The sequence below is a fragment of the Taudactylus pleione genome, unplaced genomic scaffold (assembly GCF_031769625.1).
Source record: "Taudactylus pleione unplaced genomic scaffold, aTauple2 ptg000236l, whole genome shotgun sequence".
Lineage (NCBI taxonomy): Eukaryota > Metazoa > Chordata > Amphibia > Anura > Myobatrachidae > Taudactylus > Taudactylus pleione.
In genome coordinates this window covers 3,501,187-3,522,465 of record NW_028284638.1, presented here as the reverse complement: position 1 = coordinate 3,522,465, position 21,279 = coordinate 3,501,187, and the positions used below count along the sequence as shown (strand labels likewise).

Below are 21,279 nucleotides of genomic sequence, written 5' to 3'. Positions count from 1 at the left end.
CTAGAAATCCTACATTTGCCACTGTCAGTTGCTGTCAACTCTCAATATGAGATCCAAAGAGCTGTCACTATCAGTGAAGCAAACCATCATTAGGCTGATAAATCAAAACAAACCCATCAGAGAGATAGCAAAAACATTAGGTGTGGCCAAATCAACTGTTTGGAACATTCTTAAAAAGAAAGAACGCACCGGAGAGCTCAGCAACACCAAAAGACCCAGAAGACAATGGAAAACAACTGTGGTGGATGACAGAAGAATTATTTCCCTGGTGAAGAAAAACCCCTTCACAACAATTGACCAAATCAAGAACACTCTCCAGGAGGTAGGTGTGTATGTGTCAAAGTCAACAATCAAGAGAAGACTTCACAAGAGTGAATATAGAGGGTTTTATCACCTACAACGAGTGATAAAACTTGTTGCGTATGATAAATGGTGCTCCAGTCAATAAGCTCCCAACTGTCATTTTTCAACCAGATGACAGTTGGGAGCTGATTGGCTGGAGCACCATTTATCATACGCAACAAGTTTTATCACTCGTTGTGAGGGATAAAACTCAATGTTAAATAAGGCCCTAGATTAGACAATTCTTCTCTCATAGCAAAAGCTATAGACAGTGCAATTGACTTGACTCAGGCTTACTCTTCCACAGAGCTGGTTAAAGTTTCTGACACCTGATTTGGTTCACAAACAACACTGGTCTTCCCCCCTTCAGCTTTAGCCTTAATGATATTCCTTTTTTACAGACATTTTGCACAAGGTAATACACACCAACAGTATAAACACTGATGTTAAACACAGCACATATACAAAAATGGAATTACAGCAAATATCTGTTTCAAGTATAAATAATTTGTCAGATACTTATTTAACTCCCATGGAGTTGAGCTGAGGAGGTTGGAGAGAAAGAGCTTTGCTGTCATCTTATCATAGCCTCTTTTTCAGCTGATGGACTGAACCACTTCAGCAGGGTGCTCCTCTAGGCTAAAATCTTCCTCCAATTAGCCAGAGCCTTACTTCAGCGGATCTGCACTAATCACATCTGTCCCTACTGTCGAACCCTTTCACATAGGGTAAGAGTGGCACTTTGCTGCCGATAAACCAGCCACCCCTCCTTTGATTAGGAGTGTGGCCTGGTCTGGTCTCCACTTCCTTGATGCAGCTTCCAGGATCTGTAAGCCTGCCACTAAGTATTCTGGGTAATGTCATACCAGGATGCACTTCCTGCCAGCTTCTCCACTAGCACTGTCGGTGGTATGCAGGCACCCTGCTCCTGGGGATGCACCGTGGTGCCTCCCACCTTCCCCATGCCTGAGTCTCTGCTTCTGTACCCCACAATACAGCCTGGATTTATGTGAACAGATGCCATCTCAGCCTCCAGCATCAGCTCTTGGAGAGCCTGCAAACATAAGGTGAGACCTCCGCACCTCACACACACTGAGCCCACACATCTAGGAGAACAGGGGGGAATACTAACCAGTAGAGCAGGGGGAAAAAATTAAACTAACTCAGTGCTGATCTACTCTTTCAGCAAGCAAAAACTGAGGAGGAATTATAGGGGAGTAGCCTTTATAGCTCTAATCCTTAGCTCATTAAGTGCTGACGCCTCCATACCTCACTAACCCGATGTGTAAGGAAGCATTCCCCAGATGTAGGAAGAGAAATATAAAATAATTGTGTAAGACTAACTTGTATCAGACCAGTAAAATAAGTAAATGTTTACAACTTGCAGGCTTTGTAGGCTCGTACCTGGTGGGTTGTTGCCACAAAATATAGTTGTACTATAGAAATGGTGTTGTCATTGTTTTGGGGGTCACTGGATCATACTAAATGGATGAAAGAAACATGGTCCATCTATATTCAATGCAGTCAGGAGGTCATAAGCTCTAAGTAGTATTACACCCATGTCGGGATCCAAATACCGGCAATGTCATGACAACAACATACTGTGCACATAGTGAGTGTCGATCTCCTGTATCTAACCCATCTCTATATAGGAAAGTTAATTCTCTGATGCTGCCAGAAATTTGCTGCCGTATGGATAACAAATTCTACACAAAAGGAAACAGTAGGACAGATTAGTATAATACATCAGGAGTTTTGAGGTTGTATCTCTATGACCAAAATGTTAGTACAAATCCATGAAGAAAGTTATTATACCTTTGTAGTACAGTAAATAAGTAGAATAGGTGAATCACGTTTACTGGAATAAGGTGAAATATTCTGATTTGCTTTGTCTTCACTGAATATATAGAACACTGGAATAATGCATACATATACAGGGCCTGATTCAGAGTCGCTCCGACCGGCTCTGAATCAGGCCCTGTATATGTATGCATGTACGACGTATGTACGACGTATGGGTCGTAATGCGCATGCGCCAACCAGTCATTGTGGTCGGAAATCGAGGGCTCGCAACATAGCGAGTGCCTGCTAATTTGAGTGACAGGATGAGGAGTTTGTGGGTGGTAACAGGGGAAGGTGCTTGAAAACGGGGAGTGGTGATCCGAACGCAGGCGTGCCAAACGGTCAAAATGGGCGTTTTCCGGGTGTGCATAATTAACAAAGCAGCGTCATCGACCACGTCACTTGGTTGTTTCTTAGCCTGAACTGTTCGCATGATTGCGGTAGGAAAATCCTACCACAAGCACTGCGAGCAAGTCAGACGCCTTTCGATGTACTCGATTAATCAAATAAATAGCGGAGATGACGTAGGATGTGAGCGGCCAGGGGTCGTCTTTACAAAATAGCGAGCGCATGTTTCGTTCGCTCGCTCAGACATAGAGGCGTCAACAGACCGCAAAGAGCTAGCGCTCAATTTAAATAGCCGATCCCTTTTTCTGAACGAGCGAGCGCAAATAGTGTCCGGCTCTGAATCAGGCCCACTGTCCTAGACAAAATCTAAAAATGAACAAAAAACATGACATTAACAAATATGTGAAATATGTGCTAGCCTAATTCTTTTGTCTTTGTCAGTCTTTCTCCTTCCATGTCTGTGTCAGCCTTTGTTGTTTCCCCTGTATGTGTCAGCCTCTCTCCTTCCCCTGTCTGGGTTCAACCTCTATGCTTTCCCTTTGAAAAGAGGATGTGGAATAAAGTGGAGGCGCTGACTGTGTGTAAAGTCAAGGGGTACCAGAGAAAAAAATACTTATCTAGACAACATGGGATGGTTTCCTTCCCTTTTCCACAACCGTGATAGTAATACTGAGTGGTCTTCTTGGGGGTCGTCCATCAGGATAATTTCGTGTATATGAAATAAATTATACAAAAATAAAAAATGTGTAGATTCTTCTATTACATCTCTATAACACTTAAAAGGGCTGGACCAAGAAAAGGATTGCGTAACTTCACCTTGTGGGAATGGCTAGATGTTATCTCAAACAAAGTTTCTAAATGGTAAAACGGACTCCAGAATAAAAGTTTTTTTTTTGTTTTATAAATAGGAAGACACTCCTAACTAGGTGAGATGGACCAGGTGATGTACCTGGTCGCCTTGTTACAGGGACGATTAAATAAGTGCATACAGCTGATAATAATAAAACGTCTTCTTAGATGTATACAGTTATCAGATAGATGAATGTTCAATATCCATAGATAGCAAATCACACACCTGACTTACACATATATGGCGTGTTATAAAGCATGTAAGGGTTTCTTTCAAACAGGCAGTGATTCAATTGAAGACAGTCTTATCTGTCAAACATGTATATGGTAAATGCGTACCCATACTCACACACTTACAGCGTCACCAGTAGTTTTCTACCATCTGATGTTTGACACGTTTGGAGTGGCACCTGGGTGTTTTCATTAATATTACCCATATCTACATATTTAATCATTTCACCAGTTTTCCAATCTAATTTTTTTATTTTGATATTCCTTCCAGGCTAATATTTTATCATCTTCACTATATTTGGGACATTGTTCATGTTATAAATTACTTCTACATAGATATCAGCTTCCTACTATAATATAATCATTTAGTATAGAGGAAATCATTTGACATGCAGATACATGTATTTTGAACTATATCTCCCTTATACATTATCTGTGATACAATATTTCAAAGTAAGATACTCCTTATATGGAACTACAATTCCCAATCACCATTGCGAATAACCATAGGGGATTTTCCCATTGTTATTTTTAAGGATGTAAACCATTTAGCTGTTTTTAACAATAGTCTTATTCATGTTTCAATAGTTTACCTATTAAAGAATTTTTTACGATAATTCTGGAATAAGAACCTAAATAAGAAAAGTGTGACACTCAGAAGATTTTCCATACAAAATCGGCAGTCGTAAGAACTACATGTCCCAAGATGCTTTGCGAGTCAGGCGGGACTTCCGGTTTTGGAGATGTACATCGCGGCTTGCTGCGAGAGATCTGGCTATGCAGGGAGAGCAAATGCACGCTTTGGCTGTTGTGAGACTAAAGTGTGTGGACATACATCTTGAACAAAGAGCCGGTAAATGTAATTCTGTAGAATTACAAAACCGGAAGTGACGTCATCGGGGCGCGACCCGTGGATACTATAAAAGAAGACTTCTGGCACCTTGATAAAGGGAGCTTGAATCCCGAAATGCGTTGGTCCTGGAGGCTGTTGATAGGTGGTATGGTACTGGAATAGAGGTGAAGTATGTGTTCCCCCATTTTTTTATTACCATCCATGTGATTGCGTTGGCGCCCACCCAATCACATTTTTTGGACACATGTTTCTTTACCTATGTTTCCTGTAGTACCCCCCTCATCACATTTTAACTGTGGGCAATCATTGACCCAGCACTTGTCTTGACCTTCATTGGTTCTGTTTTTTTATAGATTTTAAACAGTTTGGTTATGTGCTTTATGAAATAAATATATTTTTGCATTGTAACAGAGGAATTTTTGAGGTTTTTATACAAAAATACCTTGATGAGTTTCATTTATCACCAGAGTGTGTGAGTATGGGTACGCATTTACCATATACATGTTTGACAGATAAGACTGTCTTCAATTGAATCACTGCCTGTTTGAAAGAAACCCTTACATGCTTTATAACACGCCATATATGTGTAAGTCAGGTGTGTGATTTGCTATCTATGGATATTGAACATTCATCTATCTGATAACTGTATACATCTAAGAAGACGTTTTATTATTATCAGCTGTATGCACTTATTTAATCGTCCCTGTAACAAGGCGATCAGGTACATCACCTGGTACATCTCACCTAGTTAGGAGTGTCTTCCTATTTATAAAAAAAAAAAAAAAAAAACTTTTATTCTGGAGTCCGTTTCGCCATTTAGAAACTTTGTTTGAGATAACATCTAGCCATTCCCACAAGGTGAAGTTACGTAATCCTTTTTTTGGTCCAGCCCTTTTAAGTGTTATAGAGATATAATAGAAGAATCTACACATTTTGTATTTTTGTATAATTTATTTAATATACAGGAAATTATCCTGATGGACGACCCCCAAGAAGACCACTCAGTATTACTATCACGGTTGTGGAAAAGGGAAGGAAACCATCCCATGTTGTCTAGATAAGTATTTTTTTCTCTGGTACCCCTTGACTTTACACACAGTCAGCGCCCCCACTTTATTCCACATCCTCTTTTCAAATCTTATCTTTGGACCTATTGGGATAGGTCTGTTGGAGTTGATTGGCAGAGGTCTGTGCGCAGCGCCATTTCTATCACCTATTCCTGCAGTGTCTATGCTTTCCCTGTCTGCCCCAGCCTCTCTCATTTCCATATCTGGGTCAACCTCTCTGCCTCCCCTCTCTGTGCTAACTTCCCTCCTTCCCATCTCTATGTCAGCCTCCCTGCTTTCCCTGTCTCTCCCTCACCTGTCTGGGTCAGAGTCACTCTTGATCCTCTGGCTGTGCCAGTCTTTCTACCTCTGCCCCACCCCCTTTTTGTGTACACATCTTTGTTTCTGCTTAGTTTCCAGTTTGTAAATGAAGATTTGTTGAACCACCTGTCTCTCTTTACCATCCTCCTTTTGTGTGTCTGTCTCTCTTTACTCCTCTTACTATATCTTTCCCATCATCTTCTGCCATTTTCCACCACCACCCACATTCCCCCTCTGCCCTTCATACTTTTGCTCTTGCTATGCACCTTCTCCTGCCACCCCTTCTTCTTTCACTTCTCCCTTCCTCACCCTTTACCATTCTATGGGAAAGATTTATCAAAGTTTGGAGAGAGATAAAGTGGGGAGAGATATAAAGTACCAATCATTCCGCTTCTACTTGTCCTCTTTATTTCTCTCCATGCTTTGATAAATCTCTCCTATTTTTCTTTTTCTAAAGTCAAAGGAATTCTGGCACTGGCCGATCAGAAACAACATGGACCAACAAAGGCACAACATTGTTAAGCACCACTTAACTGAACCTGAGAATGGCAGGTAAGCAAAATCTTCTGCAGATTCATCAAAACATGAAACACCATATTATTACTGTGATTAAGTTATAGTAGGATAGCCTTAGTTGCAAGGTATACTTTACCCTTAAATACTACATTACTGCATTAGCCATGGCCTATGTGGGATGATTCTCAAGTGGCTGGCCATGCCTTTCTGGTAGCTGGCCACAACCCTTCCACTCTACTTCTTGAGCTGCAAACTTTGAATTCTCTCCTTGGGCCCCTCATGCCCCAGTCTGACACTGAGGTGGTGTCACATGGGCAGGTTCCAACTAGAAACAAAACAAAGTGAATGCACAATACGTGCAGTCTGGCTAGAAAAACATTAAGAAACTTTCACCTTAACTTCTGTAAATGATGAACAGGTGAGTAGATGTAAGTAATTAAGCCTTGGTGCTTTCACTGATTATATATTTTCATGATGACATAAAAAAGAAAACAAAGACAAAGCATAAAAAATAATAGTACAAACACCCTTACCTGCAGAGTAGTAAACAAGAAGAAGTGATGATAGAACCCTCATGCATTTTAACTTTAATCATACATGATTCCTATAGGAAATCTCCTTCTTTGTTTTGCACTCTTTAGGTAATGCACGTCAAAATTCCACTTTATTCTGGATCAATAAGACTTCCACTTTCCCCAAGGATTTATGTAAAAAGAAAAAGGCACATGCAATGTTACAGTTTCTGAAAATGAAAGAACGAGATTAAAAATATCTACCTTTTACCCGAACCATCAGAAAGGAAGTTGTATTGAATGTTTTAGCAACATTGTTGTGAATGAGATTGATAATTGTTTAGAGAAGGCCGGTAAAAATTAAAAAAAAACATAACATCACTAAAATAGAACATGAAGCCATTAAATCTAGCGAAGAAGATGCTAATATTGTTATAAAATTGGCAGATCATTTTAATTATGAATAAGGAGGACTACATTAATGAAATTGGTTAGGTAGCTTAGGGAAGGTAACACCTATAAGAAGCTAAAGAGTAACCCCGCTCAAAAAAACTTTCCAAAAGTCTTTTAGAAATTATGAAAAAAGCTCTGGATAATGGTCTGATCACCAAAGATCAATTTGAGTTTATAAATACAGAAGAACCTACTGACTACCATTTATGTACTCCCAAAAGTTCATAAGGATCCCCTCAAATCACTCAGTAGACCCATATTAGCCAAATTTAATCGATTGACTTCTAATTTAACTGCTATGGTGGATTTTTTCCTTAAACAATATACTGTACAAGATAATTGTATTGTATGCAGTGCAGATGTAACTATACTTTACACTATTATAGGGTTAGGGTTAGGTTTAGGGCTCCCGGGGGGACTTAGGGTTAGGCACCCCCCCCGGGGAACCCTAAACCTCCCCCCGGGAGGTTTAGGGTTAGGCTAGGGGGAGGGAGGGTTAGCGTTAGGCACCCTCGGGGGGGACTTAGGGTTAGGCACCCCCCCGGGGGACTTAGGTTTAGGCAGCGGGGAAGGGGGTGGTTAGGGTTAGGCACTTAGAGGGGGGATTAGGGTTAGGCACTTGGGGGGGAAGTTAGGGTTAGGCACTCCTAAGGAGGGTTAGGGTTAGGGGGGTTAGGTTAGGTTAGTAAATACTTATCTATTATACCTATCCACGATCGGGATTTCCAGCGCTGTCGGGCTTCCGCTGCGTCGCACTCTGCTCCTGTCGGGCTGCCGCTGACAGGAATCGAACCGCCAGCCATGCGGCCGGCGGTATTTCATACCAATTCCCTCTCAGTGATGTCATTCTTATTTGTATTGAAGAATTTTAAATGTGTGCTTTACAAACTTTCTCTCTCAAAGGTAAAGTGAAAAAGAGCAAAAGTGGTGTAATATTGTCAAACAAATGGCAACATTTATGTATTATATTACACTCACTTTTTTATATAAATACCACATAAGTGGGTACACAATCCCCCCATGTCACTGGCACACTGCACAAAACTGCACAAACCTTTTTTCTACAGCTAAAAGGCTTGAGGGATCTATTATGTCTCCTTGTTTACTACCCTACACATAAGGGTGTTTAGACTATTAGGGCTATGCTATATTTTGTCTATGTTTTCTTTTTTATGTCATCTAGAAAATATGTAATCAGTGAGAGAGCCAAGGCTGAATAACTTACATCTATCCAAAGGTTTCTAACTAGTAAAATGTTAACGTTCATAGCACTTAAAAGCTTTCATGCTGATACATTGAAGTTAACTTGGAGTACTCATCCCATCACCCTGGAGAACTTACACTCCAAAAATGCTGTATGAATGTGTTGTCCCATGAGAGCTTGAACTCTATGAGTGATAACACTTCTTTAACTGGACAGCTGCTAGTATTCAAAGCGTCACTGTCATACCAACTTTAGTTATACCTTTATCTGTGTCCTCCTACTGGCTATTTAGTTTTCGTGAAGTAGAGATTGGGTGCAGTTTGTGTAACCATTCTAGTTTCTCTTAACTGTCACTTTCCAGGCTGTGTTTGAAAAATGGCAGTTAGGAGCTGATTGGTTGGTACTTTATCTCTGTCCACTTTATCTCTCTTCAAGGCTTTGTACTTAGACCCCCAAGTTACTATGGAGCAGTAAAACTACTGACATACACAACTTCTAGTATACTTTGAGCCCTCAGAACCACACAATTGCACAACATATTTGTCTGTCCCTAAAAAGTAAGGTAAACCCGGAGTTCCTTGTACGCTAGCTCTGATACACACTGCCAGGGACAGCTTGGGGCTAACATTTGGTCTGGGCATTCATTCCGCATGCGTGCACAGGAAAAGTTGGTGTGGCTACAAATTACAGGGGTGTGCTACAAGTTACAGGGGTGTGGCATTTAGTTATGCTCCATCTTTGAGCAGCTCCCCCAGTATACAGATGCGCAACATGACATCATGATATCATGTCACAACTTAGACAAAGCCTGACAGCTGAGCAGAGCCTACAGATGGCTGGATCGGCCCTAATGGCATTTGCTAGAATTGCTGGATGGCCAGTCCAGCCATGCACACTCCAAACAACAATGTGCCAGGAATTTGGCATCTATAATGCTTGCAGCACAGAGAGCCATCACAGGCTGAGATTTACTGGCGCTCAGAAAATTCAGAAATGTATTATGTGATCCTTTTCAATTCCACTGCGTCTTCTTCAGCGGTTACGTTTCATGGACTTAAAGCGATTAGAATATTAAATACAAAACCAAGCATGCTTTGTATTTAATATTATTGTCACTTTATATCCAGTGCGTAATACTTCTGAAGAAGCTGCAGCTTTTAAAAGCGCTGAATAGTAAATTACCCCCATGTGTTACTAGCTTAAGTCTAGTGCTTAAAAGAAAAACTATTTTCGGAAATGTTTAACAACCATGTTCAACATCTACTCACTTGCCCTCCTTATACTGTAGATATTTTATGTACACTTTTTGTGTTCCAAGTATATTACAATATTTAACATTAAACTGCCTATATATTTAAAAAGTATTAGGTTTCCATTTTACATTGAAAGTTACATTCTAGTTTTATTTTTCACTTTCTGTAATGTGTGATGGTAAAATATTCACTGAAATATTTTGCACCAATAATTTTCTTTTTCCTTTTATTCATTTGGTATTATAAGACACAACAACGTACAATGCAAGACACATATAGATATTTTATTTTGTTTGAAAGCCAATGGTCAAAACTGGACAGACACAAGTACTTTCTATATTTGACAGTATAAATAACTGTGAAGAGTAAAAAGAAAACAATTACTGTATAATTCAATAAGAGTTTGGTGCAAAAGTCAAAGCAGGCATCGATATTTTCCTGTGTTCCTGTGTACACTCTTTGTATTTTACTCTAGCAAAACTCAAACTTCAATGATATTGTCTTTGCTTGTAATTTATAATATGCTGCCTTGCAGACATTTTTAATACCATGTTCTCATAATGTTCATTTTTGTAAACCACAGGCAACAACTGTAGAACTTTAAAATAGACAGCAAACACATGTGCACTAACCATTTCTAAATGTTACAGTGAACTCTGTGTTAAGCAGGCATGCGTTCCTCCTAATTAGTGTAATTTAATAATAATGATCTGCTCGGCACAGATTGAGGAATATCTAACGTCCATAGATCTGGTATTCATAATTGAGCGCTCACAAATGCATATGGTGTTTGCCAGTAAATGGCTGAGCCAAATTTCTGTGTTCTGAAAAAGACTTTCTTGACAAAGAACAGGATATAATGTAATTGTGATCCAGTATGATTGATCATCATAAGAAAATTCTATAGATGTATTCCCTTGACAAGATCTGCTCTATTTTTTTATGTAAAGAACCCCAATGCCAATGCACAGGAAACTCAAAAAATATGTTTGGATTTTGTTAAAGCGTTCTGACAGAATACACAAACAGAGATTATTTCTACATACTGTAGCTAATGATCATACATTTTGTAAAATCAGTGAGCATGCACTGTTACAATAGTAAATGTCATTTTTAAGAAATGTCACCGTCGCAAAATGTTTATTTACACAGGAAAGCTCCAAAAGCTCCAGTTCAAAATATATATATTCCCTTTCAGTTCAGTGTTTATTTCTCAGTACTGATGTCCTCAATATACTGTATGTGCCCATCTTGTACCATTCTGAAAACTCACAGTCTGTTGTGACAATGGCTCCTCTATAAATGCTTAGGTTTTCTGGCAAATGTGTAGTCTTGATTTTGAAGAATATGTAGCATCTTTCCATACTTTACAAGACAGGCCTTTTGCACAGTCGCATCTCTGAAAAATCTCCAGACCATGAGATCCTTTTTTCCTCAGTTTTGTGCAAACCTCCCCTTGGCGTAACACAGGTTTGCAAATTTTGGTCCAGAAGTGGCGAGCACAGCAAAAGCCTTCAATGCAGTCGGTTGACCGAAGGCAAGGATCTCCTTCATGTCCTACATTAAAGACATCATTAAAAATGAATTTGCAAGTAATATATTCAATTTTCTTAAAATGTTTCTACTATAGTAATATGCAGTAACACAATTATTACTTCGTTAAAATATTTAGTATGACATAAGAGTTTATAAAGGGACAATTTCAATACGTGCATGGCGTACAAATAGATTTTATAATTGTAGTTTCTTCATTTCAATAACGATAATCCTAGCACTTGCAAAAGCGAAAATAGTTTTTCTGCATTATATAGGCAGAAACATGACATATTGAAGATTGGCAAACGTTAATGATATAATGTAGGATACAACAAAATAGCTGTAGTCTACAGTACAATGTTACTGTATGCACGCATGCACGCAATATATCCTTTGACATCAGCATTTTAAAAATATATAACATGCCTTTATGGATTCTACAAAACCCATCAAAAAAAACTAATGCAGCTATTTATCAGTGTGATGCCAAGTGAACTGATAATAAACAAAGAGCCCATAATGAGCTATCACAAAGTGGGCAGTGTATATTTTCACAGGCATTTGTATCCCGGTTGCTGAAACAATCTTGACCCTTACATTGTAGTGCCACAAGTGTGTGCCCCTACATTTTGAGAGTATTACCCTGGTAACATCCAAGCAGTGGACCATCTACTATGGGGGCAGTGCCTTCAGAACACAAGGGCCCCTGAGCTACCCATTGCAGTTACTTACTCTGAAGTCGTCAATGCTATTACTCTGGTTATTTCTTCGGAAATATAGGGGGTGATTTAGAGGTGGAACCAGTAGCCGTAGCAGCTGTGATTTTTGTTGTAACCACTACTCCATCTGTCAATGAACATCCTATTGAGACACCCCTGGCCATGGCACGAGTCCGACAATGTGTGCACAAAGACACACCATCTATCGGACCTTGGCCACCCTATAGGACATATGTTTGCTCAGAATGTCTGTTAGTACACCATCACACCCTCGATATGCCTGCTGCCATTAGCCACCCCACAGTCACCACCCAGAATTGCATGTATCTCCATGCAATTCTGATATGTGTCTCCCGGATACATCTTGGACGCATGCACAGAAATAAAACATCCGGGGCTTGCACCCAATGTTTTTTTCATCACTGAATATGTGGCACCAATGCTATATATTTAAAAATATTGTCGACATCGATGCATGTGCAGAAGATAACAAAGACTCTACAACTGTGTCAGAGCATTTGCTATATGCTTCGCATACACTGGCACTATATGTATCAGGGGGGAGGGGGCCATAGTCAATAAGATGCTGTTTTTTACATCCAAACATAACCGAGTAGAACCAACCTGCTCATCCCTAAAATTTATACTGAGCTCTATAGCCCTATCCTCCATGTAAAAGAAATAAATTTATCCTACTAGCAAATACGAATGACTGTAGTCTTTTTTTAAGCTGATACACACACGTCTCCAGCTGACATATATATACATATGAAGTCTAAAGACGAAACGCGTTTGGAGTGTCTGTCCTATGCCTCATGAAATCTGAAAACAATCTCTCTCATTGTATCAGATAAGCTGCTATATTTATTCTTTATTTATTTTGTTTAAAATTTTATCTCCATCTGATGACTATTGTATGAAATGCCTCTTGATTTTATATTTTTATCTATATATGTATGAAATGCCTCTGGATTTTCTACTTTCTTTTATACTTTCTTGTTTATCTTTATATATGTGTGATTAAGGGGAAACCTTTTTATCTCTGAGGTCCCTTACTCTGTGTCTATAATAAATATGTTATTTTATTTAATCTTATTGTCTTATCACTATATTTATATAAATTATTTATTTGCATTGAGACAATTTTTAGCAAATTAGTCGCTCTAATATCAACTCCCCCCTTGGCTACATATATATATATATATATATATATATATATTTCATGCGTGCATTTTTGCCACCCTGCACCAACTGTTGTAATTAGTGTATACATGATACCAATTCCTAATAGCTAAACTACTGGCAATGTCATGTTTGGTAAAATATTACACGACTCACCTACAATTTCATCTTTAAAATGCTTTGAGTGAAAAAACGATCAAGGCTGAATGTTTACTCAGAATAAATCTGTTTGTAGAAAGTGTGCAAGAGTAGTAAATTTTTCTGTTGCATTTCTTATCTTACCTTTTATATGGGGTATTTTAGAATGATGTCTTCCAAGATTCTGCCAACCTAGATCCTTATTAGACATGTGACTGTTTTTTTTTGGACGTCCTTCAAGCTCTGGTATAAGAGCGGTCAAGATTGTTTCAGCAACTGGGATACAAATGCCTGTGAAAAAATAAACATTATTTTCTCAGTTGTCATGCAAAAAATGTCATATATATTAGGGTAAGACCACATTTTCTGCAACTTTTACCACAAACACATTTTAATTAGAGATAAGTGATTCGGATTTGGAGAAATCCAACAGAGACTATTTTTAGGTTACCGATTCGAACCGTGGCATGGCTCAGTTCCTCCTGCCAAATTTGGTTCTCAAAACCAGGCAAAACGTACTGCAATAGTGGCCACTGCAGAGAGTTGTAGGTGGTTGGAGAGAGATGGAGTGGGTGGAAAGGGTAAAAGAGAAGGCTTCATTTATCTGTATGTATGTGAGGGTCAGACACTATAGCAAGCAATCTGCAATACAGGCTCCTTCAGTGTATGCTTGGCAATGAGCTTAATTTATAATTATTTTCATAAGCGTATCTATCTACAGTATATATTGTGTATGAGGGCAGAGACAGTACTGTGATTGCAAGCTTAGCTGACCAAAGATCTAATTTGTTCAATGTTGTATTTTGGTGGACAACAGAGCACAGTCTCTTAAACTGTACATGCCAACGGGAGATAAAGGGATAGACACTATAGCTAAAAATCTGCACAGTTTCCACTTGCTTGTGATAGAGTCTGAGCTGCTTTTACTGTGTACACATCTGAAGGGTACATATTTAGTGCATTAGGCACAGATACAGTACTGCGATTGCAAGCTTAGTTGACCAAAAAATACCGTGCTGTGTCTGAGTGAGCTGTACCCCAAAGAATACTTTTTCTGGTTAAGGGGAAGATTGTGTGTGTTTGAAAGGCAGTGGATATCTGCCAGAAAGGGGTCAAATACTGTATGTACTGGGTGTTGTGGCTCCATTAGCTGTACCCCAAAAATAATAAGAGCTGAAAATATACATAATTTTCTTGTTTAAAAAAAAATCTCAAGTCTTTTAATTCACGATTTATATTTTAAGGGAATATTGTGTGTGATTGAGAGACAGTGTATACCAGGAAGGTGTCAAATACTGCATTTACTACATGGCTCAAGCGTCTTAATACAAATCCTGGTGGCTGTGACACGTGCATATTTTAGCACAGCTGCTGCATACAAATGTGCAGTTGCTTAGGCATTAGCGTGCATCTCTGAATCAGCCATTGAGTCAGGTCATAAATTTAATTACTGTTAACTACTGAAAAGAAGCTAGAGAAGCTGAAGAAGGAGATGAAACTAAGTGATTCCATGTTAGATGTGTAGATCAACTTCTTTATTTGCTTCACCAGGACCCAAAGGGTTTGCATTATCTTGGAATTGGATCACTACATTTAGATCCTAGGTTTAAGTCCTATGTAATGTCATTCTTTCCAACAGACAGAGATGCAGAGCTTCTTATGAGCAAGTTGTCATCTGAAGTGGCCCATGACACGTCTCCTGATTCAGTTTCTCCTGGAAATGCTATTTCCAAGTAAAAACATACCTATAATAGCTGTGGAATAGTTTTCCTAGAATTTCTAAAATCTAAAGCCTATTACTATACCCTTGATTTTCCTGCCATATAGAGACAGGTAATTGTCCTCTCCCCACTTAACAAGGAGCTTTATCTCTTTCTTACAACTAACTTCATCCCTACCAGTAATCATACCCACTACTGTAGTGTTATCTGCAAATTTTACTTTCTACCTCAGGGTCCTTAGGAATCCACAGGGATACCTTGGGGTATAGGGCTTGGCTCCAGCCATGGGCATCACAGAGTTAAAGATGTCCCTCCCAGGATGCACCAGGCCCCCTCCTATACCCCGCCCCCAGGCCAAGGCACCTCAGTTTTCAGTAGGTGCCCGCCCGGGAGCTGGGTCATCGCAGAGGGGGGCTGTGTATAACAGCCCCTGAAGATCTTCAAGAGCAGTAGCTTAGGACTGTCCAGCGGATGTCCATGCTACCGCTCCGACACCCCTGCCGGCGCCGACCACCGGTAGCACTATGGGGAGCTCGGCGGGCTCTTGGGGGTTCCAGCTAGCGGAACCCCCGGGGGCCTTGGACTGTGGTCCGATCTACGGGGGGCTACATAAGGTAAGCAGCAGGCGTCTGCGGTAGGCATCCGCTGACTCACAGTCCGGCGTCCCCAGGGCTGGGGGCTCCCTGGGGACGGTAGTATAGTGGAGCCAGGCGGATGCCTTCGCTCTCCACTAGACCACCTGGGATACGGGGCTGGAGCATTGCAGAACACGCTCCAGCATCCCGGGGGGGTTAATGGCCTGCCAGGGGAGGATGCCTTCCCTATAGCGCACAGGAGGCTCCTCCCCATCACTGCTCTCCACCGCCTTACGTTGAGGTTTTGGCGGGCTGAGGCAGTGATCCTCCCCAGGCCCGCCTCCCTTCATCCTCCAGCGGCCATTTATGAGCAAAGACGCTGTGTTGCAGGGTGCAGAGCCTGGGTGACCCTCACATACCTCACCTCCCAGTATAAGGTCAGTGTATGTAGCGCTATCACTGCCAGGCTGTAGGTCTGTGTAAGTGATAGTGCACTTAGTGCAGGGTTTCTGCATTGTATGTGACTTTATGCTAGCGCTGTGTGCCTGATCTTTTCTCCTGTCAGCTATTTTACTATCCCTATTTCTTCCTCCTGACCAGCCCTCTCAGTGCCAGTACTGTCAGGGTAGGAATTTACCTCACAGTTTAAGATTTATTTCTGTGAGAGGAGTGTCACATACCACTATGTCCAGTGAGGACTCTGTTAGAGGAGCACCTCTCCTACTTTCCTGCTCCAGATGTAAAGCAGGTGTGGGGGAGGGGGCGGTACTTCAGGATGGGTTATGTGCTGCATGTTTGGCCATCCCTGGTACCTTTGCTGTACCCAGCACCTCTCAGGAACCACCTTGGGCTTGTTTTGCACAAGCCCTGACTGTTCTTGTAAATAGGCTTGCAGCCCCTCCTACGTTTACACAATTGGGGTTTGCACAGCAGGCGGTAGTCCTGCCTCCTGTTCTGGGAGTTCCAGGGCTGATAGTAATGCAGTGCCCCCCGCAACACGTCCTTAATCAGGCTGACCCAGGTTTGTCTGATTCTGGGGTGCGGGGCTCTCAGCAGGATCAAACTAGACCTGCTAAAAGACCGTTATTGTCATATCCATCCGCTCAGGATGATGAGGATGACGGCTCGCCTGATGAGGGTGAAATTCTAGATTTGTCGGACACTGAGACTCCTCAAGTAGGGGCAGTGGCTAAGTCTAGTATTTACATTCCAGGCCTCATACGGGCAGTCCATGCGGCCATGGTAATTACTGATGACAACTTACCTGCAGCGCCTACTCATGCTTATTTTAAAGAGGTTAAAGGAGCTGCAGCAGTATTCCCTCTATCTGGTCAGCTAGTTGATCACTTGGAGGAGGCCTGGAAATCTCCAGGAAAAAGATTTCAACCTCACAAGCATCTGGCTCGTACATATCCCTTTGCGGAAGATTACTTCACTAAATGGGAGTCTCCTTCTCAGGTGGATTCTCATGTGACGCGCTTAGTAAAGAGCGCAACTTTGCCTATGCCGTCTATGTCTTCTCTGACGAAAACTACAGACCGTAAAGTGGAGTTGTGCCTAAAATCTATCTATTCCCTTGCTGGAGGAGCATCTAGACCAGCTATGGCTGTCTGCTGGGTGGCTCAGGCTATGTAAAGGTAGGCGGATGCTTTGGAAGAATCATTTGCTTCTGAGGGTACCAGTGAACAGGTTGTGTTAGTGGGTAACCTTCGGGATTCCGCTACGTACATTAACAAAGCTGCTTTGGCTTTGAGCCTGCTTACTTCTAGGATATCTGTGGTGGCAGTGGCCGCTCGACGCTCCTTGTGGTTACGTTCTTGGAGGGCGGACGCTGAATCCAAGAAAGGCTTGGAATGCTTAGCCTACAATGTGCAGGTCCTGTTTGGACCAGCTTTGGACAAAATAGTGGACACGTTGGCGGCTGCCAAATATGCATGTCTACCTTCAGCCCCGACTCCATCTGGGTCTAAAAATCCATCCTTTCAGCCCTATCACCCTCCGGGAAAACCTAGGGTTCAGGCTTCCGAGACCTTCAGGTCCCAAAAAAACTGCTAAGACCAAGAAGCAAGCTTGGAGTACCAGACGTCCAGCAGCCAAGCCGGATGACAAACCCTCAGCCTGACGGGTTGGGCCTCCCCTTGGGGGATCCCAAGGTGGGAGGCCGGCTTCTGCAATACACCCAAGGTTGGTTCAAAACCACCACAGACACTTGGGTAAGGGAGGTGGCATCTCAGGAATATGCCCTCTCCTTCCCCAGAAGGCCTCCTCATCAGTTCTTTGTAACAGCACGTCCTTCAGATCCAATGAAGGCTCTAGCGATCCAAGAGTCGGTGCGTTCTAAGCTTCAGATGGGAGTAATAGAACCTGTTCCGTTATCCCTGAGAGGGACCGGATATTACTCCAACCTTTTTCTGGTTCAAAAACCAAATGGATCATACCGACCTATACTCAACCTCAAGTCCCTGAACAAGTTTTTAAGGGTCCCTCGGTTCCGAATGGAGACTCTGCATTCTATTGTTTTAGCTATGCAGCCTGGGAATTTTATGGTGTCCCTGGATATTCAGGATGCTTACCTGCATATCCCCATTGCCAGGGTTCATCAACGTTACCTCAGATTTACAGTGTCGGACCTCCATTACCAGTTTCAGGCTCTACCGTTTGGCCTTTCCACGGCTCCTCAGGTGTTCACAAAAGTAATGGCGGTCATGGCGGCACACCTGCGGTTGCAAGGAGTTCGCCTGTTACCTTACTTGGATGACCTTCTGTTGTTGGCAGGGTCACCACAAGTCCTTTGCAGCCATCTACAACTGACAATATCAGTATTGCAGGCTCACGGCTGGATAGTGAACTGGAAGAAGTCCTCTCTAATTCCTTCTCAGAGAATGGTCCATCTCGGGGCATTGTTGGACTCTCAGCAACAGAGGATCTTCTTGATGGAAGAATAGATAGCCCTGTTGCAGTCCAAGATACGCAATGTTCTAAGCAGTCACCGAGTGTTCTCTCAGCGATGAAGTTACTGGGTTCCATGGTGTCAACGTTCGACATGGTGGAGTATGCCCAGTTCCATTCTAGGCCTCTACAAATGTTGATCCTGTCCAGATGGGACAGAAATCCCCATCGAATAAAGACGCAGATGATCAGGTTCACTCCGGAAGTGCGCCTGTCTTTGACATGGTCGTTACAAAAGTCTCATCTCAGCAGAGGACGTCCGTTTTGGATTTCGGATTGGATCCTTCTAACAACGGATGCCTGCCTTCGGGGCTAGGGTGCTGTGACAGGCCCACACATCTTCCAGGGCCAGTGGACGTCAGAGGAATCGGACCTGCCAATCAATATATTGGAAATTCGAGCAGTGTTCAGGGCGCTGCACATGCAAGACCATTCCTGCTGGGGAAACCTGTGCAGGTTCAGTCAGACAAAGCCACCACGGTGGCTTACCTAAATCGTCAGGGAGGAACTCGAAGCCAAGTGGCTCTAAGGGAGGTGTCCCGCATTCTGACTTGGGCAGAAGGCAATCTTCCGGCCGTCTTCATTCTGGGTGTGCTCAACTGGGAGGCGGACTTCCTCAGCCGCCACGATGTACACCCGGGGGAATGGTCTCTTCACCAGGAGGTGTTCCAACTCCTGGTGGACAAGTGGGGTCTTCCTGAAATAGACCTCATGGCCTCCAGACACAACCACAAGCTGTGGGTGTACGGATCCTGAACAAGAGACGCAGGAGCTCTCCTGGTGGATGCTCTGTCGGCACGATGGAACTTCCAATTCGCGTACCTGTTTCCTCCGTTCTCCCTGCTGCCTCGAGTAATTCAAAAGTTCAGGCAGGAAGGAGGCAAGATCCTGCTGGTGGCCCCTGCGTGGCCCAGAAGGAGTTGGTACTCGGATCTCCAGTGTCTATCCATCGACACTCCTTGGCTGTTACCTCAGAGGCCGGACCTATTGTCTCAGGGTCCTTGTCTCTACCTGGACCTGAGTCGGCTATCTTTGATGGCGTGGCTCTTGAGACTTCCCTCTTGAGGTCCAAGGGTTTCTCTAGAGCGGTAGTCAATACCATGTTACATGCTCGTAAGCCGGCTTCAGCTAGAATTTACCACAGGGTGTGGCATACCTATCTTGAGTGGTGTCGCCCTAAAGCGTACGATCCTCGCGAGTTTAGAATATTGAGAGTGTTGGCTTTCCTTCAGACAGGCTTGGACTTAGGTCTACGCCTTGCTTCACTGAAGGTGCATGTTTCTGCCCTGTCGGTTTTGTTTCAACAAAGGATTGCTACGCGGCCTGATATTCGTACCTTTATGCAGGGTGTCCTTCGCATCCAGCCTCCCTATGTCCATCCGGCAGCTCCATGGGATCTGGCTGTGGTCCTGAAGGCGCTACAGGATCCTCCATTTGAACCTTTGGGTCCTGTGGATCTGAAATGGCTTACGGCAAAAACAGTGTTCCTTTTGGCTATTGCTTCAGCCAGAAGGGTGTCGGATTTGGGGGCTCTTTCGTGTCGTCCCCCATTTCTAATTTTTCATTCGGATAGGGCGGTACTTCGTACCCGTCCCGAATTCCTTCCTAAAGTGGTGTCTAGTTTCCACATTAAGGAGGAAATTGTGGTCCCAGCCTTGAATTCATCTGATCTCTCAGCTGGTGAGGCTTCTTTGGATGTGGTACGGGCTCTGCGGATTTACGTGGACCATACCAGTTCTTTGAGAAAATCTGACTCTTTGTTTGTCCTATATGGATTTCATAAGAGGGGTTGGCCTGCCAATAAACAGACTTTGGCACGCTGGATCTGCATGGCGATCTCTGAGGCATACACTCATGAGGGACTACCAGTGCCACCCTCTGTGAAAGCTCATTCTACAAGATCTGTGGGATCTTTGTGGGCAGCTCGATGTGGCGCCTCAGCTGTTCAGCTTTGTTAGGCGGCCACGTGGTCCTCTGTCCATACTTTTGTCAAGCATTATGCCTTTGACACATTTGCTTCTCAGTATGCTTCCTTCGGGCGGAGGATTCTCCTCTCGGCACAGGAGCATCCCCTCCCTTGAAGGATACTGCTTTGGGACATCCCCAAGGTATCCCTGTGGATCCCTAAGGACCCTGAGGTAGAAAATAAGAGATATGGTAAGAACTTACCTTTGTTATCTCTGTTTCTACAAAGTCCTTCGGGTCCACAGGGCGCCCACCCTGACGCCCTGTGCTTCCATAGGGTGTTGTTCTGGTCATCAGTTTCTGTCTCCCTTTTCTATGAGAATGTGAATCTTGGTGTGTTCCAGACTTTCTTCTTCCTTTTTCCTCTCTCCCGGCCTATGGCTTGATAATAAAACTGAGGTGCCTTGGCCTGGGGGCGGGGTATAGGAGGGGGCCCGGTACATCCTGGGAGGGACATCTTTAACTCTGTGGTGCCCATGGCTGTAGCCAAGCCCTATACCCCAAGGTATCCCTGTGGACCCTAAGGACTTCTTAGAAACGGAGATAACAAAGGTAAGTTCTTACCATATCTCCTGTTATCGTATTAGACTCTGAGCTTAGAGCACAATCAGAAGTATACAAAGAATACAGAAAGGGGCTTAAAACACACCTCTGAGGAAATCCTGTACTTAATTTAAGTTCAGACAAAGCCACAGTTCCATCTTAATAGACTGCGGACGGGCAA

General features: G+C 42.7%; 1 protein-coding gene and 1 long non-coding RNA gene across 2 annotated transcripts in view; one reads left to right on the top strand and one right to left on the bottom strand.

Moving 5' to 3' along the window:
- The first annotated feature begins 4,455 nt into the window (after positions 1 to 4,455).
- Positions 4,456 to 21,279, top strand: part of LOC148516858 (uncharacterized) — a 106,725-nt gene continuing 89,901 nt past the window's right edge. The window contains exons 1-2 of the long non-coding RNA XR_015879356.1: positions 4,456 to 4,629; positions 5,431 to 6,384. This is a non-coding gene — a long non-coding RNA (uncharacterized LOC148516858). The remainder of the gene's footprint in view (positions 4,630 to 5,430; positions 6,385 to 21,279) is intronic.
- Positions 9,983 to 21,279, bottom strand: part of DKK2 (dickkopf Wnt signaling pathway inhibitor 2) — a 115,342-nt gene continuing 104,045 nt past the window's right edge. Inside the window, exons 3-4 of the mRNA XM_088479459.1 lie at positions 13,490 to 13,636; positions 9,983 to 11,327 (exon numbers count right to left, since the gene is read on the bottom strand). Of these exons, the coding sequence (XP_088335585.1) occupies positions 11,077 to 11,327; positions 13,490 to 13,636 (398 nt within the window). The 3' untranslated portion in view covers positions 9,983 to 11,076. The remainder of the gene's footprint in view (positions 11,328 to 13,489; positions 13,637 to 21,279) is intronic.